This window comes from Mesocricetus auratus, unplaced genomic scaffold (assembly GCF_017639785.1).
Source record: "Mesocricetus auratus isolate SY011 unplaced genomic scaffold, BCM_Maur_2.0 Super-Scaffold_100011, whole genome shotgun sequence".
Taxonomy (NCBI): Eukaryota; Metazoa; Chordata; class Mammalia; order Rodentia; family Cricetidae; genus Mesocricetus; species Mesocricetus auratus.
Genome location: NW_024429195.1, coordinates 78488053 through 78515116, shown reverse-complemented (window position 1 = coordinate 78515116; position 27064 = coordinate 78488053). Strand labels below are relative to the sequence as shown.

The 27064-nt window shown below is 40.6% G+C and overlaps 1 protein-coding gene across 4 annotated transcripts in view; it reads right to left on the bottom strand.

Annotated features, from left to right (window-relative positions):
• Ano4 (anoctamin 4) overlaps positions 1 to 27064 on the bottom strand; it is a 401571-nt gene that overhangs the window by 188203 nt on the left and 186304 nt on the right. For all 4 annotated transcript variants that reach the window (XM_021225955.2, XM_040755102.1, XM_040755103.1 and 1 more), the window contains one exon: positions 14304 to 14498. In XM_021225955.2, the coding sequence (XP_021081614.2) occupies positions 14304 to 14498 (195 nt within the window). The remainder of the gene's footprint in view (positions 1 to 14303; positions 14499 to 27064) is intronic.

Here is a 27064-nt window from a genome sequence, read left to right as displayed (position 1 = left end):
AACTAGGCACATGTGTAGGGTATATCTGGTTCTCTAAAAACTTTCCATTCTCTTGATTTCTAATTTTATTTTCTAGTGGTCACCAAAGTCTTTTAATGTGTCACAATCTGGAATGCTAAAGCTATTCCCTCAAGTGACCAACACTGAGAGAACCTTACAATCAAAATGGACTTGGGACACACCAGAGAACTGCATTTGGCTAATAATGAGAAAGGCCTCTTGGGTACAAACAAAACTAGCCATCTGAGGGCTTCAGCCTAATGGGTCACCTTCAAGAAATATGCTTTGATCTTTCCCAGGATTAGCAGGACAGTGGTGTACTAAATTATAATGTATCCTTATGCCAAAAGCTACAAAGAGAGGTCTCCTTGGTGCTCTGCAGTCTCCTGGATGGTGAGATTTAGTGCTTATGAGCAGAAGTGAGAAATTCAAGATTTGGAGAGGTTGGAGAACAGAAAGTCTGAGATTTTCAGCATTACTAACAAGTTGTTTACTCTTTCAGTATAGATGACAACTGTTGATATTCAGTAAGGCATAGAGTGGGAGGAACCTGCCACTCACACAGCATGCCTCACAAGAGCCAGGACTTGGCACCTTACCCACCAGCTGCTCAGCTCTTCCATCATGAGACTTTTCCATTGCCTGTCTGCATACTAGGATTAAGGATATATACTTTTAAGTTCCAGTCCTACTTGCTTTGACTGCATGCCCCCTGAGTTATGTACTTAAAGACCTTCAGATTTCTTAAAAACAAAACTCATCGAAGGAGCCCTGAGTATAAGAAGCAGTTTCAAATTCCATAAATACGATGGCCTTCCCATAGAGTGCTCATTCGGCTTTCTCTATGGCTGCTTTTTCTTAGCCTTTCTTCATTTACTTTGAATGCAACAAAGATTATTCAGAAAACCCTACCTGAATCTATCCTATGAGCTAAAATATGTACCTGTGTCTCTAGGCAAAGGAAAAAGAAAATGCAAAGAAGAGAAGAAATAAAACACAATTTTATTTCTCAGAAGATGAGAGCCAGGAGCACTGATACCTGTGCCCACATTTACCAAAACCCTACATGGATTATTTCCCTAAGTACCCCTATTTCTTAAACTCACACCCTAGTCTACAAAATCCACTTACAAAGGAGGAGATTCAAATTAAGGAAGATTAGTATTATTACCACCCATAGCACTAGCTACTCTGAAAGGCACCCTACCCACTTTCCATGCAAAGAGAAAAGGAATCTGAGCCCAAAGTATCCCTGCATCTTTTCTTCCTTACATCTTAAAGTTATGTGGACCTTCCCTCCCCACCAAAGACCCATCCTGCAAATAGAAAAATGATTGGATAATTTTGCCCAAGTTTCAGATCTCAAGAAAATGCCACTTTTCAGGGAAATATGGATGAGAAAACAATTTCACACTCAGACCATTCTCATCTAGAAGGAAAAAAAACCTAAAGATGACTGATGGGAGATGTCATTCTGTAAATCTGTCTCTCTAATTGGTTGTTGAATAAGGCACTGTTGGCCAATAGGGAAGCAAGATAGGTGGGACTAGGAGTGAAGGAGCATTCTGGGAAAGAGAGGCAGACACAGACACCATGTAGACCGCCAGAGTAAGAGGTCCAGACCCTTTTCTCCAGTAAGAGAAATACTTGGATTAACAATTATGGGTTAAATATTTAAGTCAGAGCTAGCCAGTAAGAAACAAGCAAATGACCAACAGCTTTATAATTAATATAATGTCATGTGTGTTATTTGGGGGTTCAGACAGAGCGGCAGGGCCCAGGCGACCGGCAGGGGAAACTATACTCTACAGATGACAGAACAGGAAAACCACAAGAAACTAAGATGTAATGTTCTAGTTGGATTGTCAGTGATCACATTTTCACTTTTATGTAAGTCATTTTATTTTCCAACTCACAGCCAAGTGTAAACCCACCCTTTAGGACTGCCAAGGCAGCTCACTAAAATTTTCAGGACATTTGGAAACAACAGGACGTTATCCCAACATGAGTTTGTGGTATCACAACAGTTGTCATTCTGAAAATTAGCTGAGTACTTACTTCTTCCCTATGTTTTCCTTCTTAGATAAAAAGGGGGGCACCTTATAAGGTACTTACTGAATCTGTGGATTTAGGACCAGGACTGAATGTTCATCTGGGAAGTAATAACTGAGATACAGGGAAACATGAGCAAATCTTCCATCAGAGACAGAGAATGGGAGGATTTTTAAAAATCCAGTGTAAAACAGAACGAAAAGGAGAAGCTACGCAGTACAACGACACCTCTGTGGAAATAAACCGTGGTGTGCCGTGAAGGAGATGAGGGTGTGTGCCACAGGATTGAACTGGTCCTATCTAACCCCTGTTTGAGTTTCTTATCTACAAATGAAACTATTTCAGGTTTATGTCTAAACTGACTTTCTAGAAATGTTGTAACTAAGTCATTTGAATGAGCAAATTGGGTCTCTTGACTTGCAATCTTGCCTTCACCGTTTCTTGGTTGTATATTACCTTTCCTTAAGGCTTTGTTTCCCTGGCTACAAAATAAGGATAATAGAATGAGGACACAATGGAAATTAAATGAAATATTGAATGCCCATAATAGTTCTTGAGGTAGATGATACATAGGTTGCTTAATAAATCATAGTTGTAACTGTGTTATTACCACCAAATTGTAATTTAATATTGATATATTCAGAGCATGGGAATCACTGGAAAAAATAAAAGCTTCTCTCTGGTGAAACAATATGTCCCAGTTTCAAACACCATCTTTATGTAAAGAGACATGATTATGCAAAAGTGGGAAAAGACCACTTAGGTTCTTAAAAGTGACATAAAAGATGTGTTAGAGATCACTTGGGAAAGTAATGAATTATTAACATCAAAGTGTCATTTCACAAACTCAAAAGAAGAACAAAGGGCATTGTTGTGACTAATGACACTTCTCTATGACTAGATGATGGAGCTAACATATAATGAAATAGATAGAAGAAACAGTTTAGTAAGCTGCTAGCTCTATTTTGTATGGTGGAGTCATTAGGCTAAGAAAATTTGATCTACCTACTCTGCTTTCCAGTTTCATACTCAAAGAATTGAAATCAGGGCTTTTGTTCATCCTGCCTTTGTCTCTTGAATCATAGTCCCAGACCCAGTACTATTTTTAATAGCAATACTTTGACTAATGGCTATAAAGGGAAGAAGAAAATAATATTCATCAGTTATGAGTAGTTAATGGATAAAGTCAAATGAAATTGGTTATACACATGTCAAAAACAGAAGGAAAAGGAAACTATAAAGATGGCAGAAAAATGGCTGTTGTGGCAGTACAACATGATGAGAGCCCATCCTACTGATTTGTTCTCATCTTAACTTGGATGCTGCTTTACAGTATGGGGATGAAGCACGGAATGATCCAGGGTAGATACACCTTCAGACTTGCAAATTTTGTTTTTATGGGACTATCATCATTCACATGGACCACTTGTGTTTGGTAGCATGCTCGGCAGTTTACATGAATTAACTTATTTGTCACAAAAACTACAAAAGATTGCCAAATAGAATACAAAAGCACCAAATGTCCAGCTAAACTTGGCTTGCAAATAAGCATAATGATTTTATTATAAATGTATCCTGTGCTACAATGAAGACACACACACACACACATATATATATATGTATATATATATAAACACACACACACACACACACACACACACACACACACATATATATATATATATATCCAGTAGAAGGACTTTTAGACTTTCTTCTACTGGAGAAATAAAACCTAGTAAAATACCTTGTCCAGTCCCGCATGCTGTAATATGGACTACCAGGGAATAGTGCTACCACTATGGTAGGTGAATAACCACTTTCTGATTGGATTAGGGGCTGTGTTCATAGGAAGGAGTTTCATTATTGGCACTATAATTCTGGTCAAAAGCTCATGACTGGGAAAGTCATAGGCCCTAGTGTAGAACTTGTTATTGATATTGTTATTTTAATAAAGGACCATGCTGTTAAATTCCTTTCTAAATATTTATGTTTATACCCATAGACAGTGGGCTACTTGTTACCCTGGTCAAAAACCCTTCTCATTACAGAGAGCAGCAGTCAGTCAAGAGATGCATAATTGGTCAAAGGGCTAAGAATAAGAGACTGAGTACTCAGCCATGAACGGGACATTTTTATATCATTCCTACCACTCCCAAGGCTCATAGAACATTACAGAAGATGAGGCAGAAGTAATATAAAGAACAGAAAGATGGGGAGGAGGGCTACCAGACGCTGACTTCCGGACACATCATGGCTACCATACTCATGATCTCACAGCAGCTATGGTTACCTGCACAAGACTGGCACAAGCACAAGCCAGCCAAAATTCTGGCATAGATGGTCTCCAGGTTCCAGTCCTTACCAAGGAGCTACTGGCACTTGGTAGTTTCTGGGGAGGGAGACTCATTCTTTATTGAGACTATGGTCACTGGTAAGCTTCTCATGATGCAATGGATGGCTCCACGCCCATGCATATATGGCCAGTACTAAATGGAATTAGTGGGTTATCAAACAAAACAAAATATGAAATTTGGAGGGGGCATGTTGTAGAGGAGAGGGTGTAAGTTGGAGGGGGAAGTGGAGCAGATACAATCATATTTTGTTATATCCATGTCTGAAATTATAAAAAACATAAAAACAAAGACAAAAGTATTTTACTGGTTTTAAATTTAACCGGATAGGCTATGCTTAACCTGGTGAGAATGGACATTAACACCGTTACTGTATTAATGAGGAAAATGACATTGAGAAAAGTTAAATAATTTATCCAGGGTTTTAAAGCTATTAGGTAATACATCTGTATTTTTAATTCTAACAACAAGGCTTGCATCTATAATCAATGCAGCACCATGCATTATTAGGCTCATTTCTCTACCTGAAGGGCCATTTTCTTTTCCTATTGACAGTCTACAGTAACAACACTCCTATAATTTAACTTATCTCTGTTACTAAATTGATGTAGTTTTCTCCCAAAGCAGGCTAAGAAATATGCCACAATTGACACTTTATGCATACATTTCTCCTTCCTGGTGTGACTTATGTTCCCTTTTGGGTATGTGTACCTCCCTCTCCAAGTTAGGTTTATCATTGCTGTGATAAAACAGTATGAACAAATGCAAGTTGGGGAGAAAATGGCTTATTTGGTTTATATCTCCACATCATAATCCATCATTGAAGGAAGCCAAGGCAGGAACTCAAACAGGGCAGGAATGTGGAAGCAGGAGCTGATGGAGAGTCCATGGATGGGTGCTGCTTACTGGCTTTCTCTCAAGCCGACCTTCTTATAAAAGTCTGAACCACCAGCCCAGGGACAGCCCTACCCACAATGTTCTGGTCTCTTTTTCATTAATCACTAGTTAATAAAATGTCTTATGGGCTGCCTACAACCTGATTTTACAGAGGCATTTTCTTAATTGAGGTTTGCTTTTTTAGATGACCTTAGTTTGTCAAGTTGACATAAAACGAACTGGCACACTTGCCTACCCATAATGAAAGCCGAAGGAAGAGGTCTTTTGCCCATCACTGTCTACCAGACAAAGGGGAAGGCTCTTTGTACAAAATGTGAAGTTAAATCACACAAGAGAGACATGGTAAGACTTCACCCACTCCAGATAGTCAAATAGTTTATTTCCTGATTCCTTTTCCAAGGTTGATTCTTTAGTTTTCTACTTATTTCTTGTGAATTTAAATTTATTGGTTTGGTTGGGAGCTATGTGGTCTAGTTTAGGACCAGTACATGAGTGCTTGTCCAATGGGTCTCCAGATGAGGCAAAGCCCATGGGGACAGTGTCCCTCAACAAGGACCAGTGGACTTTGGGACAGTGCAGAATACCACTGTGGTCTCTTCTTTCTATAATATTGGCAATACACTTGGTGGTTTTTAGTGTTACTTTGTCAGTCACACATGGAACAAATGTTTTTGTTCCAAGAAGCCCCATTTCTTTTCTCAAATATTTTCCCCTAAATTTTTTTGAGAACTGAATCTTCTCAGGTTTCTTATTGGAAAGGTCAGCTGTCACTCCAGCCCCTGGGAGCTGTCCTGTTTCACTGCTGTTGGCCTGGGAGGCAATTCACCCCAGTAATCTTTGTTAAGTTTTGAATGATACTGTTGTTCTTGAAAATGTGTGCCTATATTTATCACCTTTTAGCTTTATCTGACTTGATATTTGGCCAAACAAGCAAAACAATAAGTGTTGCTTTTGTTTAAAATATTTTTTGGTGTAAAAGTTGGGGAAAACTTATTTGACATATTTATTTTGCCAGAGGTTAATGTTGGGGATGGGAAAAACATGTTTGTCTTTGAAGTATAAATAAAGACGACTTGAGCTATTTGGAGCTGGCCACTTGTGTGAAACTCATCTTGTGATCATACAATTTATTTCTTCATGACAGTGCCCCTTCCCTGTCTCAAGACTTGAACCTGGCTGCGGTGGATCTGCAGCAATTAATAACTAGTTCTTGTTTTTGTTAACTAAGAGCCCTAAAAAGTCATCCCTTGCACATGACTGTGAGTTTCAAAGATCCATGTTTTATAAATTTCTGCTCCACCTTATCTCTGAGGAAGGGGTCTTCCGAATGAAGACACAGTGCTAGTACACACTCTGAAATATTTGTAAATTCAAAGGTAGAATAATCAAAGTGTCCAGGCTACAGCATAAAAGGTCTAGAGGAATCTTCTGCCTCCTCTCTTCATACTAAATGACCAGTCTGAGTGACTTTTAGAACCCACTTTGGAATCAGGAATTACTAGCTGTGTAAACAGAAGCTAGGGGACTTAATAGGTACAAGATGGCTAAAACATCCACATGCTTCTAAGATCACTAACTCACTAAACATAATCTTGGTCTGAGGGTTCTCCTGCAGTTTCCCAATAGGGGCTATAATGCATTGGTGCCAGCACACCAAAAATAAAGAGAACCAACTAAAGACACATGCCACCTTGCCAGAACAACTCAAATTTCAAATATGTGTTTTTAAATGGGTTTCCTGCTTAATAGAAAAATTTCAAAGCATTTGGTGCTAACCAATTGACTTTACTAATATTTTCAAGAGTTCATACACACAGGTTTTAAGAAAGAACCTGGTTTATATTACACTTTTAAGAAATGCCTCAATAAAATGTCTTTTTTTTTTTTTTTTTTGGTTTTACGAGACAGGGTTTCTCTGTTTTGGAGCCTGTCGGTCCAGCCTGGCCTCGAACTCACAGAGATCCGCTTGCCTCTGCCTCCCGAGTGCTGGGATTAAAGGCGTGCACCACCAACGCCCGGCAATAAAATGTCTTTAATTATAGCTATGATAATGTCAACCCAAATTATCAGCTAAAGGAGAAAATGGCTGGTTATACTCTGCTTGGGTTAGGCCATATTGTATTCAACTTTAGGCACTGTATTTCTTAAAGAGGCAAGAATGAAATAAGATTGTTTCTAAAGGTAGAGTGCATGGATGGCAAAGGCCATGAGTGTCAATCTTTAAATAAACCATGCAGAAACTAGGAAGTATTTCACTCAGATAAAAGCTCAAGATGAGTTTTTAAACAGCTGAAAGATCATATGAAAGTAAAATCAAATTTAGGGTGTATAACTTCAGTATGAAAACCTAAATATGGCTGGTAAAATATAATTTAACAAACAACAAATAATCATTCATTTAAAGCATACTCCAAAATAATTCATAGGGCAGAGAGGAATGGCAGATATAAAAAGGAATTAAATGCTGTCCTTGGCAGAATAATCATAAATCCTAAAACAAGTGGGTCTGTAACAGGGCTTATGAGCTAGGGGAGACAGGACCCCCCAGTTTGACTAGTTAGACCATAAAAGGCTTCTTGGGGGAAGAAGGATGTGAATGTCTTTGAAGTAGGGAAGTGTAAGGAAGTGTAAAATTGGGTAAAGAGCCTTCCAAACTGACACAGGAGTCCAAGCAATGGCAGAGTAAAACTCCAGCTGAGGAACTTTAGAAAAAAATGGTTAAAGGAGGTTAAGTCTGGAAAGGTTGAACTACAGAGGACTGATAACTAGTTTCTAAGGCAGCACTTCCTTCTAGATAGTCATGAAAACTTTCAAGAGGAGTGACATTGACCCTTGTCAAAGCAAGACTCCAGGGTAATGTGGGAAGCTGGACAAAGTCATCGCAGTTGATAATGCAACATCCAAACCCTTCTATTGGGCCCTGCAGAATTAAGTTGATACCAATCAATCAATCAATCAGTCAGTCAATCAATCTCGTTTTGGAGGGCTCTGTCCATTAGGCTCTAACTGAAACCCAGATATTTCTCCAAGCTACAGCTTCCCACTGCAAGCTTATAACATGAAGTATTGGATGGTGAAAAGTTGGTGAGATCAATTCACATGCTCTTATGTGGTAGCACTCCTGCCCCACAGCTGTGGAAACAGCAGATCAGAATGGACAGCTGGTGTCATTCTTGAGTCTCAACTTTCCTTGTCTTCTTCTCAGATCCTGATTCTTTAATCCCATGTTATTAGGCGTTATCACCTTCTTCCTTCATCTCGCTTTCATCTGTTACTTCCCAGGTCGTATTTAGTTATTTCTTCAGCTTTTAACCTGGCTTTTCACACTCTCTAAAATGTCTCAGTTTTGACCACTTCAGTCCTCTGAGTCCACAGAAATCTGGTTCTAGACTTTCTGGTGACACCCATCTCCACAGACACTCAGTTCCTTACACCAAATACTCATCTACATCTAGGCTAGCAATGTCTTCTTGTATGTTTTAAAATATCTTAAGATTATTTATACTACCTAACATGCTTTAAATAATATGCAGCTATCATGCTACATTGCTTATGTGGTAGACTACTAAGAGACATGTACATGCTCATTGTAGACGTAGGTATTTTTCCAAATATTTTTGATCCACCATTGATTAAATTTACAGATGCAGAACAGGACCTTAAGAGTCCTTACAGGAGGCCAACTATGTGCATAGTCTTTCCCACACTATAGGACTGTAGGCAGTCCTTGCGAATTATATTTCTTTCTTCCTATTTTTCAAGTAACAGGGTTTCTCTGTGTATCTCTGGTTGTCCTGGAATTCACTCTGTAGACCAGGATGGTCTCCGACTCAAGGTTGAGGCTGCCTCTGACTTCTGAGGCTGTTTCTTGTTAATTCTCCAATGATCTTGTATTATAATCTATTACAGCCTCTTTCCTTCATGCTCTGGGATAGATCTTGTTTACTGTTACCAGTATGAGTGCCCTACTCTACAATATTACTACCATGTATTCCCTTATCAGAGCATCCTCGTTCAATATTCCATATCATCTTTGTTACACTTGCCTGTCCCTTCTGGGAACTCTGAAGAACTGACCCTACTAACGGCTCACCACTGTTATTCCCCGGATAGCTTTACTTCCTCCATTACCAAATTTAGATCATTGTACTCACTATTGCCTTTCATGTCTCATCAATCAATGTCTTTAGTCTCTTTTCCTACTGCCTTAGGAACATCATAATCCTGGTCAAAGGACTCTCATCTGACTCTATCTACATACTCACATAATTAAATAAGGTTAAAGAGTAATGATAGGTAGTCCCTCACTTCATGACTATGAATCTCACTGCCAAGTACTGTGGGTGTCAAGCAACTCTGCTCCCAATTTGGACCATTACCTTTCCTATTCCTCAGCTCCATTGCCATTCCCAGTTATGATGTTGTTCTGTACAGCAAAGATAAAACTGACACAGTGGGAAAGGAACTTCACCACACCAGCTAAAATCCAAATACTCCCCTTCCCACTTGATGTCATCAAAGATACTACCCTTGACCCTACTTTACAGAGCCCTCATCTCTAACACTAAAAATTCCTCCTTCTTTTGAGGAGTTGCTCTAGATGTCGGATTTGGGAAAGAAACTCTCTTGCCTCATTTCTCCAATTGTTTCTCTGGTTCTTTAGTTTCTTTCATTCTAAAATGTCTCAAAAGTTGTCTATTTTCATAGGGGTTAATTTGTATCCTTTCATTCTCTTTTAAATCCACTTTGGAAAGGGTTTCATCAACACTGCTTCACTAAACTGCTCTGATCAAACTCCTCATAGACATCTACTAAAATCATGGCCAATTCTCAGTCTTCATATTGCTTGACTTTCAACATTTCACCTAGATTATCACTCTTGTCTTCTTGATAATTAATTTCAAATTGTTTTCCTCCAGTACTGTCATCCATTCTCTCCTGGACTTCATTAGTGGTTCATGACCCTAACTGATGATTTACAGCTCTTAGTTCTTAGCCCCTGAACTCCTACCCCTTTTCACCTACATCACCTCTCACTATCTACAGCAGATTGGTTCCAAGAGCTATAACCAATATAGTTATATAAAAGGGTGGAGTATTTAGACATAACTAATGCATTGTCCATTGCCCTGTATACTTTAAATAATTTTATATTATTTTAATACAATGTGAACATTATAGTTGTTATGCTATATTGTTTAGAGAATGATGACAAGAATAAAATGCACATGATAAGGACAGGTTCCCCCATATAACAGTTTTGACCTATATTTTGTTAGAACCAAGACTATTGAAAGGGAGGATGAAGTGTGGAGGGGGTGAGGGAAGGAGGAAAATGGAAAGATTTCAGGGAGAGACAACTAAAATTAAGGGGTATTTGAGGGTAGTATGGAAGCTTAAAACAATAGAAGCTTCCTAAAACACACACACACACACACACACACACACACATACACACACACGCACACACACACACATATATATATGTTATCTAAATGAAATCACCAAATCATGGAGGAGACCAAACCCAGACTGGACATTTCTTGTCATCAAACAAAGCTTCCAGTACCAGAATTTGGTTACATCTACTTGAGTTGTTGGCCAAAGGGGATCCATGAGAATCCCCAAATAACCCAGGCTGTCGCCAAGACAATCGATTGTTCCCCACAAACTGACAACAGGTCTCTATTTCTGAAGACAACTACTACACAACTCACTGAGCATGAAGTCACCAAGCTAGTGCCTACACAGAGACTTCACCCTTATATTCCAGTCAGTGTTCTTGGTACAGGAAAATACTCTGTATGACATCAAGAGAGAAATGTAAACATCAAACCTGCCACAAACCCTTTATCCACATGATGTACTGCTACCAGCAAGATATGCTAAGGCAATGGACACAAAGCTTTTGGGAGTGACCAACTGATACCTGATTTGACATGAGGCCCACTCCACAAGATGGAATCCATACTCAACAATGCTCACTTGACCAAGAACCTGAGACTAGATAGCCCAGGGACTCAGGGTAAAACCAAATAATACAGTTCTAAAGAAGAAAAAAAGAGTATAGTGATATAAAGGCTACTAATGATAGTCTGCTCTACTTGCAGTACCTGGTTCAGGAATCAACAGAGAATCTTCCTCCTGCAGCAGATGCCACCCCGTAGCTCAGGGAACCCCAATGGAAGAGGAGGCAGAAAGAGTGGAAGGGGCTGAGGAGATGGGGAATGAGGTCCTCTACATCAACACGAGAAAAGCCCCAGGGAACTCACAGACCCTGGAGCACGTGCACAGCGCCTGCAAGGGGTAGTACCAGGATCTGCATCTTCATCATGACTTCTACTTCAGTGTTTTTAATGCGATTCCTGAGTAAGTGAGTGGCGCTCTGGTTTTCTTGCCCTTTTCTTGGGCACTTTCCTTTCTGTTGGTTTATCTGATCCAACTTTGATGTAGTAGTTTTTGTTTTATCCCTTTTTGTTGCTATATTTTTTAAGTGATTGAATCAATGAAAACCTAGTCACTACGATAAAGGTTATCAACTGAACTGTCGTTTATAGCTGCTGGGAGAGGGAAAATTGGTTTTCTCCAAAGGAGTGACAATGGGTATATTAGCCATTCCAGGGCAGGCCTCGTGTGTGTGTGTGTGTGTGTGTGTGTGTGTGTGTGTGTGTGTGTGTTTATTTGGTTACATTTTGGTGTTTTCTTTTATTCTTTTTGTGTGTGATTTTATTTTGTTTTCTTGGCTTGGGGTAGATTTTGTGTTGGGTTTTTGTTTTTAGAGAAAGAACTTAAAGTTGGATGGGTAGAGAGGGGAGAGTATCTGGAAAGACTTGGGGGAGGGGAAAATATGATCAAAATATATTTAATAAAAGAGAAAAAAGAAACCAAGAATGTGAAGCTCAATGATTTGGATGGCCAATTGTATTTCTTTCTGGGTCATCTCTTTCTACCTGATGTCTTTAAATTCAGCATTTATACTAACAAATATCAATTTTAAAATCTCACTCCCAGATCAAACTTCAGAGATATTTCTCTTACCATCCAAAAGATGTCACTAGTTTTCATGCTGTCTCTTCTATAATTAAAACCTCAACACCATTCCACTTTTCTCCTCAAGCAGAGGAAGTCTGAAACCTTCCCCACTTCAGTGATACTATGCCTATTTTCTCTAGCCAAGACCTTAAGAGTTTTCATTAATTCTAGGCCATCTCTTATTGCACACCCACTCCATTGGAAAAGTCTTTTGAGTCACTTGAAAGCACAGCATGGTAAGGAAATAAAAATCGGGCACCTGATGAGGATATAGATGACTATTTATTGGGGAAGGTATATACAAGAGAAACCGGCAACCCAGGTCAGTCTCAGCTGCATTCCGAGACCTGACCGGAAGCCCAAAAGACAGCAAGTCCCCTTCCTCTTAGCTCATTATCCCCTGCATCTTCTATGTACCTGTGACCACGCCCAAGCAGGCGTGGTCAGCATGACAGGTATGTAAAATGTCTCCCTGAAACAGAAACAATTAACTCTGTCACTCTTGCAGTCACTGTCATCATTCTCAGGAGAAGGTCCTGAAAGGTGAACCCCATGATCAGAAATCAAGGTGTTCTTTCCGGACTTACACTACAGACACACTGGAATAGCAGGCAAGAGGAAGGGAAAGCTACTACAGATGAGAAGCCAGGAAAGCTCCATGTGAGAAAACTGAGAGGGCTTGGGCTACCGTGGAAGACTAGGGATTTGTGTCTGGGGAATGTGTATGGCCCAGTGCAGTCCAGTGCATCAGAAGAGTGGACCGGGCATCTACCACACTGTGATAAAGGAAGGCGGGAGGGGCTAGAACTGGGTTGGATTAGCCGAAGAGTGGCTGGGAATTGTGAAAGCAGAGCAGCAAAGGCTTAGGAGAAGGAAAGATGCCAAAGAGCCATAAAGGATACAGTGTCGAGTGGAGATGTTGAGAAGTGACAGAGGATGAGCCGCGACCTACACTCAGCAGAGCAGCCAGCAGGGTGAGGGATGAAATGCACTCTTCTGATTGCTTCACCAGAGAGGAGAGGGGGCCAAGGCTAAAGGACACAGGCACAGGCTTGTCAGAGACAGTGGGAAGACTTGTCCTTGGAAAACAGGACAAGAAAGGTGGAAGATAAGGGGCTCCTAGGCATTCATGCTCAGTAGCCTGGGGTTTCTCAGAGAGGTTAGGAAACAAAGCCACCGGTTCAGAGGGAGAGAAGGGTGTGACTTGGCAACAGCTGCAGGTTTGGCTTCCATGGTGGCTGGCCACCATCCATAGGACAGTACGGAGAAGAGTTGGAATTTGGTGAAACCTATTCTAAATGACTTCTGAATTACCTTCTAACTGACTGGAACATTGTCTTGTTCAGTGGTATTTCCTGAACAATGTCTAGCACACAGCAGGAACTCATCACATACCTGTTGAATTAACGCATGAATGAATACCTGAATGAGCCTCCTTCCAAACAAGCACACAAAACCTTTTAGTTGAAATCACAGGTTTTGATGTCGCATTGGCTTAACAAATTTGGGAGGCCACAAATGCTTTGTAGAACCTTGAAATTGAATATGAGGTCTCATTCAGGGTGATGCAAGCAAGTCTATCCAGATAACTCACTCACATAAAGAATGGACATTTAAAAACAAAGCCTCCCTGGGTTCTCTTAAGCAGATTACAGGAAAATGTCTAACTCTATTCAGTTGTCCAAGGTTTAATGAGCTGAGTAACAGTTTTTCTGCTTTACACTTGGATTTGACCACCATAGGTGGCATGTCTCCTTAAGATCCTCTGTCACCTTTCTCTCTCCTCTTCTGCCCCCCCCCACCTGTTGGTCCTGGTAACATTTGCCACTGATTGGAGTAAAGAGAAGAGGAAAAATGAGACTTCCTTTCCAAACATGAGCCAACTGGAGGCATGGCAGGCACTAACAGCACGATGTAGGTGCATGACTCTGCTGATGGAGTGGGTCCCTGTTGAACTTGCCCATTCATTACCTGCATGGAAAACTTTGTTTTTTCCATTAGTGGTTCCAGAAGAGCTGGCCTCCATTTTTATTGACCTTCTGCCTGGTGGGAGTGAGGAATGCCTGACCACAGGCAGGCGACGATGTGACCCTGGGCGACTTGCCACACTTCGCCGTTGATGGATTTGCAAGCGCTTTTCAGCCCCATGAATAGATAAACTTAAACCTGCAATGAGAAATAGCACCATTAACTGAAGAGGTCAGTTTGCTAATGGCTAAAACACAAATTTATGTCCTGGCATGAACTGCAGAGAAAACCAGCAACTATTCCCAGGGACTGTGAGTCACATTAGAACTGTGATTTTTCACAGTATTTACTGGGAGTGCTTCATTCAAATGGGGACCTCCTCAGTTGTCATGAAAAGAATCCTATAAATGAGAATTATATAGTCATATATTAAACTTAACAAAATTCCTTCTGAAATCCTGGGAACAAATTTGCATATTTTCATATTTCATGGATCTTTGGGGTTTAGGAACTGCTCCTGGATATCTGGAGTATCAATGACAATCAAAGAACATTCTTCATGGAACTTGCAGAGAGGCCAGAACTGGTAATTGAGCAGCATGCAAAACCAAGAATCTCCGTTCCAAAATTAGTCTTTAAAAACGCCCATTAGTTACTGTTGGAGGTGGCTAAAATATCAAGTTATTATTCAGAAAACTCTCAAGTGGAAAGAGGTCAACATTTATCCTGTCTTTCAAGGGAGACAAATGGTTAATAAGAAAGTTCTTCATGACAGAACAGACAGACCAACGGCACAATTTTGTTTTTTTGTTTGTTTGTTTGTTTGTTTGTTTGTTTGTTTTTTTACGAGACAGGGTTTCTCTGTATTGTTTTGGAGCCTGTCGGTCCAGCCTGGCCTCGAACTCACGGAGATCTGCCTGCCTCTGCCTCCTGAGTGCTAGGATTAAAGGTGTGCGCCACCACCGCCCGGCACAATTTTGTGTTCTTAAAGCATTAAGTACCTCATCCTGGCAGTGATTGCTGGACAATCTATGGATTATGACTTGTCTTATACTATATGATTAGGACAACCACAATTTTTCCCATCTAATGGTAGGTAGGGATCTCAGTGAGAGCTAACAAACTTCTGTCCTGGGGTTCTACACATTTACCTCCGTAGGACTGCTTAGCATGAGTTTGTCCCCAAGATCTGATTTCCAAACCCATGATACTGTGAGTCTGAGTATTGGTCTTTGAAGTTTCACTCAAGTTAGGATTAGCTAGCTGGCCCCCTGGGAGACAGTCAGGTAGGCTTCCTCTGTCAATCAATATCTGGCTGAGATGCCAAAGCACATGGACATGTGTGAGCCTTCTATTCCCACATGGCTCTCTCTGTGGCCATAACTGGCACACTAGTCTCACGCTATCATCCTTCTCCTCTCTGTGGCCATAACTGGTACACTAGTCTCACGCTATCATCCTTCTCCTCTCTGTGGCCATAACTGGCACACTAGTCTCACGCTATCATCCTTCTCCTCCACTGCTCTCCATTACATCATTCCAAGTTCCACATTTTCAGAGTACAGCCTGGGTTTCCCTAGACCCAGCTGAATCCAGACAAACTTGTAGATGACAGAAAAGGGATGGGGTAGAGACTTTTAGTGAACACTATATAGTATCTGGAGGTTCAGGCTGAAAATATTAGAAAAACCACTCTCTACTTATACTTCTTTCGGGTGAGTGTTTGGGTGAAGGGAACAGGATTGTGGCTCAGCGTGGCACTCCTGAGTGTTGCATAACACCTCTCAAAGAAGCATAAAGTGGCATAAATGAGAGTAAAAATTAGATTGTGGATATGTAATGGCTTAAGTACTTGAAACGGTTGAATCTTGTGCTTTAAAAACGTAATAATGTAGATCATGGGGAGAATGTTAAAAATAAATGATCTATGAGTAGTTTCCGCAGAACATAGCTATGATGAAGAGAAATATGTCACAGTGGAATTTTGGAAGAATCCCCAATACTGAAACAAACCCAACGCAATTCTTCTACAAATGAGGAATCCTCAGAGATAGTGAACAAGGCCTTGGCACATTAAATCTCTCCTTATACAAGGGCCAAGTCCATGGGCATGACAGAGATATAAATAAACATCTAATATAAGGAGAACAAATATGCTGCAAATATTTGAAAATGTTGAAAAGTGTAAAAGATAGCAAACTCATATTCATTTAGAAATGAATCATCACCTAATAAATTACATCATCTAATTTGCTCTTCATTATTTTAGAAAAATGGTAACACTAACAATTAAATATCAAGCATTCTTCTAAATCAGATGGGTCTCTACATCTCTGGGGGCCAAATGACCCTTTCACAGGGGCCACATAGCAGATATTCTCATATAAGATATTTATATGACTCATAACAGTAGCAAAATTAAAGTAATAAAGTAGCAACAAAATAATGTTATCGTTGGGGGTCACCACAACATGAGAAATTGTACTAAATGGGAAACAGAATCAGGAAGGTTGAGAACCCTTGCTATAGACATTTTTTATCCCATTAATGCTTCACCACAAATGTAACACAACACACACACACACACAGAGAGAGAGAGAGAGAGAGAGAGAGAGAGAGAGAGAGAGACATACACACACACAGATCCATATTTTACAGATAGAAAACAAGAAGTTACTTGTCCAAGGTCACACAGAGAAATTGTTTTTCTCAGTTTTGCCATATAAAAGGACAGACTGAATACCAACACAAACACGGAGTGTCTTAAGCTGGCAGTGGTACTAAGAACTTGAGGTCTATTTTGGTAGAGACAAGAAAGCATAACATTCTGACCTTCTTTTGAACCTCAGTCTTCTAGAATCCTCTTCCAGTTTTCTTCCCCTGACTCATACCACCATCATGCTCAAATGCCCCCTCTGGTTCTTGACTACCATTCAAGCACCTCCATGGTGAGAACCAGCTGCTCCTGTCTCTTCTTCTTGAAGCTTTCCAATTCCTCTGGTCATTCCACTTAGCATCCTAGTCCTTAATATTTCAACAGGCCCTTTGTCATGCAACATCATTAAACCCTGCTTCCTCTTCTGGACCACCAGAGGTTCATTCCTCCAAGTAGATCATATCTCCACTGGCAAGAAGCATGCTTCTCACTTGTTTCTTTCTTTCCTCAGTTCTGAACAAAACATTCTCCATATAACAGATGGGAGATGCCGGCTCCCTCTTCCAGGCCTTTCTCCTCCCTATGCTTCAATCTACATGATGCAATCCCTTTTTGGTCATGATGACACATAGCCAAAAGTTAGTCAGTGAAATGACCAATGTCTACTTTAGCACCTTCTGTTTCCTTACACCAACACAGTCTTTACCACACTCCTATGGCCTACACTCCTATGGCTTACACTCCCGTGGCCTACACTCCTGTGGCTTACACTCCTGTGGCCTACACTCCCGTGGCCTACACTCCCGTGGCCTACACTCCCGTGGCCTATACTCCCGTGGCCTACACTCCTGTGGCCTACACTCCTGTGGCCTACACTCCTGTGGCCTACAGTCCTGTGGCTTACACTCCTGTGGCTTACACTCCCGTGGCCTACACTCCTGTGGCCTACACTCCTATGGCTTACACTCCCGTGGCCTACACTCCCGTGGCCTACACTCCCGTGGCCTACACTCCCGTGGCCTACACTCCTGTGGCCTACACTCCTGTGGCCTACAGTCCTGTGGCTTACACTCCTGTGGCCTACACTCCTATGGCTTACACTCCCGTGGCCTACACTTCTGTGGCCTACACTCCCGTGGCCTACACTCCTGTGGCCTACACTCCCGTGGCCTACACTTCTGTGGCCTATACTCCTGTGGCCTACAGTCCTGTGGCTTACACTCCTGTGGCTTACACTCCTGTGGCCTACACTCCTGTGGCCTATACTCCCGTGGCCTACACTCCCGTGGCCTACACTTCTGTGGCCTACACTCCCGTGGCCTACACTCCCGTGGCCTACACTCCTGTGGCCTACACTCCCGTGGCCTACACTCCTGTGGCCTACACTCCCGTGGCCTACACTCCCGTGGCCTACACTCCTATGGCCTATACTCCTATGGCCTACACTCCTGTGGCCTACACTCCTGTGGCTTACACTCCTGTGGCTTACACTCCCGTGGCCTACACTCCCGTGGCCTACACTCCTGTGGCTTACACTCCTGTGGCTTACACTCCTGTGGCCTACACTCCTATGGCCTATACTCCTATGGCCTACACTCCTGTGGCCTACAACTATCTCTCTCAGCTTCTCTTTCCTATCAGATTGGAAGATAAGGTACAGGCAAGGTAAATCTACTTTTTCTCCTTCCTTTCAATACAAAACTGTATTTACAAAAATATTTCTTCTACCTGCGAGTTATCATTTCCCTAGATAAAGGCCCCAAAGCCACAACTTCTAGAAACTACATCATTAGGGTTGAAGGATTTTGGGGCTCAAGTCATAGCCATATTTACCTAGAACATGTGATTTGAAAGCTTTGTTTCATTTGTCTGTGTTTAAAGCTTATTTTCTCCACCAGGAAATGGGGTTGAATATAAGGTTTCTATAAGATTGATTCAATGTCTATAAAATGCTATGGCAGTGTTAGACACATAGTAGGTTCTCGGTTTCCCATAGCTGTCACCCACTACCTTTCTTTTACCTGTGACTTCCACTTAATCATAGTTCTGTTATCTCAGTCCTAACATCTGACACCATTGCCTCTGCTCTTCTGTTTTGAAAGTCTTCCTTTGACTCCTGTGACATTTAAGCTTTTTACTACCTCTTACTTTTAAATATTTGCTCCTTTTCTGGTCCAAAAGGTAGGAGTATTCAATTCTTAATATGCTGCAGCCAGTCACCACAATTCCAGTGAGCTAAAACAATTTATGCTTATTGTTTCACAGTTCTAGAATTTGTTAAGTCTGAAACCAGGGTGTTGGCAGGATCATATTTGTTCTGGAAACTTTGGAGAAGCAGTTTTCTGCCTCCTTCAGCTTCTCAGCCTGCTGGCGTTACAGTGATCCTGGTCCTGTGGTCATATGTTGCTAACCTCTCATCTCTGTGGTCACACAGCCTTCTATTGTTGTCCAGTTTATCTCTTAGAAGACATTTGTGACAATGCTTAGACGATATCTGCACGATCTTGATAATCTCTGCTCTCAAAACCTGTAACATAATCACATATGCAAAGGCTCTTTCCAAAGATGTCATCAGAGAGCTTTTATCTAATAACTGATGAGAGCAGATGAAGAGATCCACAGTCAAGCACTGGACTAAGCTCTGGGAGTCCTCCTAAAGAAATGGAGGAAGGATTGTACAAGCCAGGGAGTCAACGTCATAATGGGGGAACCCACAGAGACAGCTGACCTGAATTCATGGGAGCTCATGGGCTCTGGACCAACAGTTAGAGAGCCTGAATGGGACAGACCTAGGCCATCTGCAGGTGTGTGACAGTTGTGTAGCTTGGTCTGTTTGCAAGGCTCCTCGCAGTGAAATCAGTGAGTCCCTAGCACTTAACTGGCTTTGGGGAACCTCATCCCCATGCTGGATTACTTTGCCCAGCCTTGATGCAGAGCTCTGTCTACAACAACTAGATGTGCCATGCTTGTTCAAGCCCTTGGGAGGCCTGCCCTAAAGGAGGAGTGGATGGGGAGGGAGTAGATGGGAGTCAGGGAGAAGGGAACTAGATGAGAGAAACTGGGGAAACTGAGGTCAGTATGTAAAAAATAAAAAAGAAAATTAAATAAAAAAGAATAGTTACAAATCCAAGGACTTGGATCCTGCCACAGTGGTCATGTTCCATGGCCTGACTTTGGGGTTCTCGTCTCCCTGCATCTGTGGTAATGTTTGGGGTACCCAGCTGATTTGATGCACTCCATGACTCTGCACCTCTGGGTGCAGCTCCCACAGTCCTCCTGTTTTTCTCCGACTCCTAAGCCTCAAGTTTCCCTCTCCTCCTTGATCTATATACAGCAGAGCTACTGATGTTGTTATAGTTAATCTTGTATCCAGCCACGTCACTGGAAGACGTTTATTAGCTGTAGGAGTTCCCTGGTGGAATTTTAAGCATCAATTATGTATACTATTGTATCATCTGCAAAGAAAGGCACTTTGACTCCTTCCTTTCCAATTTGTATCCTCTTGGTCCCCTTTACTTGTCTTATTCCTCCAGCTATAACTTTGGTTACTATATTAAATAGAGAGTGGACAACCTTGTCTTGTTCCTAATTTTGGTGGAATTGCTTTGGGTTTCCTCCATTGAATTTGATGTTGGCTATAGGCTTTCTGTAAATTGCCTTTACTATGTTCAGGTATGTCCCTTGTATTCCTAATCTCTCCCGGACTTTTATCATGAAGGGGTGTTGTAATTTGCCTAAGTCCTTTTCTTCATCTAAGGAAATTAATGAGATGATGATGCTGGTTTTATATGGTGAATTATATTGATAAATTTTCATACACTGAACCATCGCTGCATCTCTGGGATGAAGCCTACTTGATTACAGGACAGGGATGATGTTTTTTGATGTATTCTTGGATTCAGTTTACAAGTATTCTGTTGAGTAATTTTGCATCTATCCTCATAGTGAAATCAGTCTGTAATTCCCTTTTTTGTTAAATCTTCGTGTGGTTTGGGTATCAGGGTGACTGTGGACTCATAAAATGAATATTTCTTCTGTTTCTATTTTGTGTAATAATTTCAAGAGTATTGGTATTCACTCATCTTTGGAAATCTGGTAGAAGTCTGTGTTAAAAACCATCTGGCCCTGGGCTTTTTTGGTTGGGAAACTTTTTGACTGCTTCTGTTTTTTCTGAGGGTTACCAGTCTATTTAATTTGCTTATCTGATCTTGACTTAACTTTGGTAAGTGGTATCTATTGAATCACTAAGAACCCAAGTGCATCTACAGAAACATGGTAAGTGCGTCATATATTGGTTTGAGGGTGAGGAAGGGGACCCCAGATTTCCTTTGAAGCCCACATATCTTTTCATTACTCAAAAATAAACTAAACTGTGAGGGTTTTTTCCATCAATAAAATTAAATTCTTAGGTAATCCCTTCTCCTGGTCCATATCCAAGGGGCATTATTCCTGGCTGAGCTGTGTGTGCATGGGAGGGTGTCTGAGGTAGTGGTTTACTTTCATCTAAATGTCACTCCCATGATTCAGAAAGCTATAGCCCTGTCAGTGTTTTATAACTTACAGCAGAAGCAACTATGTGTTATATCGCCCTTCTTGTCCTTTCTTGGTTAAATTACTGGTCAAACAAAGAAAATCTGTTTTGAATGTCACTACCCATGAGCAAAACACAGGATTTACTTATTCCTAATTTCAAAAAGATAACAATCTGCAAAATGGACCTATTTATTTTTAGTTTTCTCCCTAAGTAGAAAAGTGGATAGTATTAAATTCAGATCTTTTCTTTTCCCAAACACAGATCAAAACTGAGGTGAAAATTCATTTGTTTCCTTTCAGGTCTGGGTTAACTTTTTCCAACTTCCTGGAACTTTTCTAATAACTTCTCTTATTTGACTTAAAGAATACTTTACACATAGTTTATAAATAGGCTGAGACCCCTGTGATATTAGGGAGGAAAAAGGCCAATGCCGAGGAGTGTACTTAGAGGAGAGAACAGCCTGCGTAATGTTAACTTGGGCATGTTCCTGTGGAGGGGACAAGTTAGTGTCCTCCACAAAGTGACCTCCGATGCACCTAGGGTAAACATGTTCCAAGGAACTTTGAGCACCATCAATTGAATGTTAACTAGAATGGGTACCTTTTAGGGGAGAGTCTGAGGCCTAAACCATCTAGGTTCTTCTGGGCATTTCCTGGATGGGAGGATTTGCTATAGCAATGTCATCCTCTGTTATACCAGATTCTTGGGCAGGCATCCCCCCTCTCTCTCTTTCTCCCTCTCTCTCTCTCTCTCTCTCTCTCTCTCTCTCTCTCTCTCTCTCTCTCTCTCTCTCTGTGTGTGTGTGTGTATGTGTGTGTTTATTGATATGTGCCAGAATTTGACAGATTGTTATCAGCAATGGTACACAAATCTGGCAGTACCAACATATCAAAACTAGGAAGACTTCTTGCCAAAATGCAGTCATTTTGCAATTTTGTGGACAGTTACATATTTAATGATATGTGAATATGGCATTCATGCATTTTGAAAAGAAATCAAAATTCTAAGGGCTGAATATAAAATATAGCTTGAACTAACATTTGGAATGATGTCAGCAGGAAGAAGTTATAGAATGAGAAGGGAGTAGCTTTGGGGAATGTTGAACCATCATTCCTGGAATTCAAATAAAGCACCTCCGATGGATTATTGGTGTTTTGTCTTTCAAATTTACCTTTAAAATGTCTGTAGCCTTTTTGTACTTTCCTCCTGATAGTGGGGATGAATGCAAAGTGCCTTTGTTTCCCTCTGCTTCAGAATTCTACCAGACGGATTCATTTCAGGAAATTTTAGTGGCAGAGTAGATTTCTGTCCCTAGCTCCTACCGTCCCTCTTCCTTGTAGTCACTTGTTAGCACTTCCTGGATTAAGAGGGAAATAATACAGTCCTCCTTGGTTTGGGTATCGACCATCATGACTTGCTCTGTCCAGCAAGATAGTTGCCGGTATGACAAACACTGACATATGGCATGTGCTTCGGATGCTTCTGTTATTACCATGAAAAATACATTTATTAAGCAGACATGGGTTCTAGAAGGAGACACACAGGATATACTGAGCTTGACCACAGACTGTAGCCAAGATTCCCTTAAGAAATAAAAGACGCCCCTGTCCTGTGCTTGAGGTCGGTGGGGGCTCTGCTCTGGGCCCCAACTCCCGACATCCCCCTGCTTCCATCTTCCTGGGCATGCTCTGCACTTAGAGTAGACCTGCCCTGTCAGAAAAGACCACCCTGAGTCTGGACACACCACAAACTTCAGTCCCCTCTGGACCCTGCTCTGTGCTTGAGGTGAGTGAGGGCTATATTCTGGGTCCCAACTTCCAACATCCTCCTGCTTCTATCTTCCTGTGCCTGCTCTGCACCTAGAGAGGACCCACCCCACCAGAAAGGGCCAACCTGAGTCTGGCCACACCTCAGTCTTCAGTCCCCTCCAACCTCTTCCCTGTGCTTGTGAGTTTCTCAGACCTACCTGCACACATCGCGAAACCCATCAGAATATTGGACCTGCTTGAACACACCACAAGAGAACCTAAGACCCATACCCACCAGGAGAAGAAGAGACCCTAGGAGCTCCAACTGAAAGAAGGGATGGGAAGACCACAATATAAAAACACCGTCAACAACAGAAAAATCAATATGACACAACCAGAGTCAAGAGACTCTACACCAGCAAGACATGAACATTCCAACACAGATGAAACAGAAAAGAATAACCTTCAAAACAACCTCGTGAAAATTATAGAGGCCCTCAAAGAAGATATGAGAAAATCCCCTAAAGAAATAGAAGAAAAAACAAACCAAAAATGCAAGAAATCAACAAATCTCTAAAAGAAAGCCAAAAAAAAAACCAAAACAATCAAACAGATGAAGGAAACAATTCAAACAGTTCAAGACATGAAAATCGAAATAGAAGCAATAGAGAAAACACAAACTGAGGGAATGCTGGAAATAGAAAAGCTGAGTAAACGATCAGGAACTACAGATATAAGCACAACCAACAAAATACAAGAGATTGAAGACAGAATCTCAGGCACTGAAGATAAAATAGAGGAAATGGATTCATCCACTAAAGATAATTTTAAATACAACAAATCCTTAACACAAAATATCCAGGAAATATGGGACACTGTGAAAAGACCAAACCTAAGAATAATAGGCATAGATGAAGGTGAAGAAGTCCAACTCTAGAGTTCAGAAAATATATTCAACAAAATCGTAGAAGAAAACTTTCCTAACCTGAAGAAGGACATGCCCATGAAAGTACAAGAAGCTTATTGAATGCCAAATAGACTGGATCAAAAAAAAGTCCCCTCACCACATAATAATCAAAACACCAAACATACAGAATAAAGAAAGAATGTTAAGAGCAATGAAGGAAAAAGGCCAATTAACATATAAAGGCTAACCTATCAGAATTACAACTGACTTCTCCATGGAAACTCTGAAAGCCAGAAGCTCCTGGACAGATGTTCTACAAACACTAAGAGACCACAGACTCCAGCCCACTCTCAACCACTATAGATGGAGAAAACAAGATATTCCATGACAAAACCAGATTTACACAATACATATCCACAAATCCAGCCCTACAGAAAGTTCTGGAAGAAAAATTCCAACCTAAGGAAATTAACTACACTCACAAAAACATAGGCAATAGATAATCTCACTTTACCAAAATCCAGAAATAGGGGAAAAACTCACACACAATACCACCACCAAAAACAAATCCCAAACAAACAATAATCAACAATCAGTGGTCATTAATATCCTTGAATATCAATTATCTTAACTCACCTATAAAAAGATGCAGGCTAACAGAATGTATACCAAGACAAATTCCATCCTTATGCTGCATACAAGAAACACATCTCACCTTCAAAGACAGGCATACTTCAGAGTTAAGGGCTGGGAAAAGATTTTCCAATCAAATGGACCTATGAAACAAGTGGATGTAGCTATCCTAATTAACAAATTAGACTTCAAACTAAAGTTAACCAAAAGAAATGAAGAAGGTCATTTCATATTCATCACAGGAAAAATCCATCATGAAGACTCAATTCTAAACATCTATGCCCCAAACACAAAGGCACCCACATTCGTAAAAGAAACATTACTGAAACTCAAATCACAAATTAAACACCACACACTTATACTGGGAGACTTCAACATCCCACTCTCAACACTGGACAGGAATACCAGACAGAAACTTAACAAAGAAAGGACAGAACTAACAGAAAGTTACGACCCAATTAGGTTTAACAGACATCTATAGAACACAAAAGAATACACTTTCTTCTCAGCACCACATGGAACCTTTTCTAAAATCGACCACATACTTGGCAATAAAGCAAACTTCAGCAAATTCGAAAAATAGGAATAACCCCCTGTTATCAGACCACCATGGCTTAAAATCAGAATTCAACAACAACACAAATTGCAGAAACCCCACAAACTCATGGAAATTGAACAATGCTCAATTGCATCACTCCTGGGTAAAGGAAGAAATGAAGAAAGAAATCAAAGATTTCCTAGAATTCAATGAAAATAAAGGCACAACATACCCAAACCTATGGGACACACTAAAAGCAGTTCTAAGAGGAAAGTTCATAGCACTAAGTGCCCACATGAAGAAACTGGAGAACTGCCACACTAGAGAATTAACAGAACATCTGAAAGCTCTAGAACAAAAGACAGAAAACTCACCCAGGAGGAGTAGATGTCAGGAAATAATCAAATTGAGAGCTGAAATCAACAAAGTAGAAACAAAGAAAACAATACAAAGAATCAATGAAACAAAGAGTTAGTTCTTTGAGAAAATCAACAAGATAGACAAAACTTTATCCAAACTAGTCAAAAGGCGGAGAGAGAATATGCTAATTAACAAAATCCACCACATAAAATATCTAAAAAGGAAAAACCACAAAATCATCTCCATAGATGCTGAAAAAGCCTTTGACAAAATCTAACACCCCTTCATGACAAAGGTCTTGGAGAGATCAAGGATAAGAAGAACATACCTAAACATAATAAAGGCAATATACAGCAAACATCAAACTAAATGGAGGGACTCAACATGATTCCTCTTAAATCAGGAACAAGACAAGGCTGTCCACTTTCTCCCTATCTCTTCAATATTGTATTCAAAGTTTTTGCTAGAGCAATAAGACAACAAAGGAGACCAAGGGGATACAAATTGGAAAGGAAAAGTCAATATTTCACTATTTGCTGATATGACAGTCTATGTAAGTAGCCCAAATAATTCTACCAGGGAACTCCGACAGCTGATAAACACCTTCAGCAAGATAGCATCATACAAGATTAAATAAAAAAATGAGTAGCCCTACTATATAGACAATAAATATTCTGAGAAAGAAATCAGAGAAGCATCACCCTTAACAATAACCATAAACATCATAAAATATCTTTGGGGTAACTCTAACCAAACAGGTGAAAGACCTCTATGTCAAGAACTTTAAGTCTTTAAAGAAAGAAATTGAAGAAGATATCAGCAAATGTAAAGATCTCCCATGGTCTTTGGATAGGCAGGATCAACATAGTAAAAATGGCAATCTTAAAATGCAGTCCCTATCAAAATCCCAGTCCAGTTCTTCACAGAACTTGAAAGGACAATTCTCAACTTTATATGGAAAAACAAAAGACTCAGGATAGCCAAAACAACCCTGTACAATATAGGAACTTCAGGAGGCATCACCATCCCTGACTTCAACCTCTACTATAGAGCTATAGTCCTGAAAACAGCGTGGTATTGGCACCAAAACAGACAGACCAAAACAGACAGTTAGACCAATGGACTTGAATGGAAGAATCTGATATTAACCCACACACCCTTGAACACCTGATCTTTGACAAAGAACCTAAAACTATACAATCGAAAAAAGAAAGTATCTTCAACAAATGGTGCTGGCATAACTGGATGCTGGCATGTAGGAGAGTGCAGATAGACCCATATATATCACCATGCACAAAACTTAAGTCCAAATGGATCAAAGACCTCAATATAAATCCAGCCACATTAAACCTCTTAGAAGAGAAAGTGGGAAGTACCCTTGAGCGAAT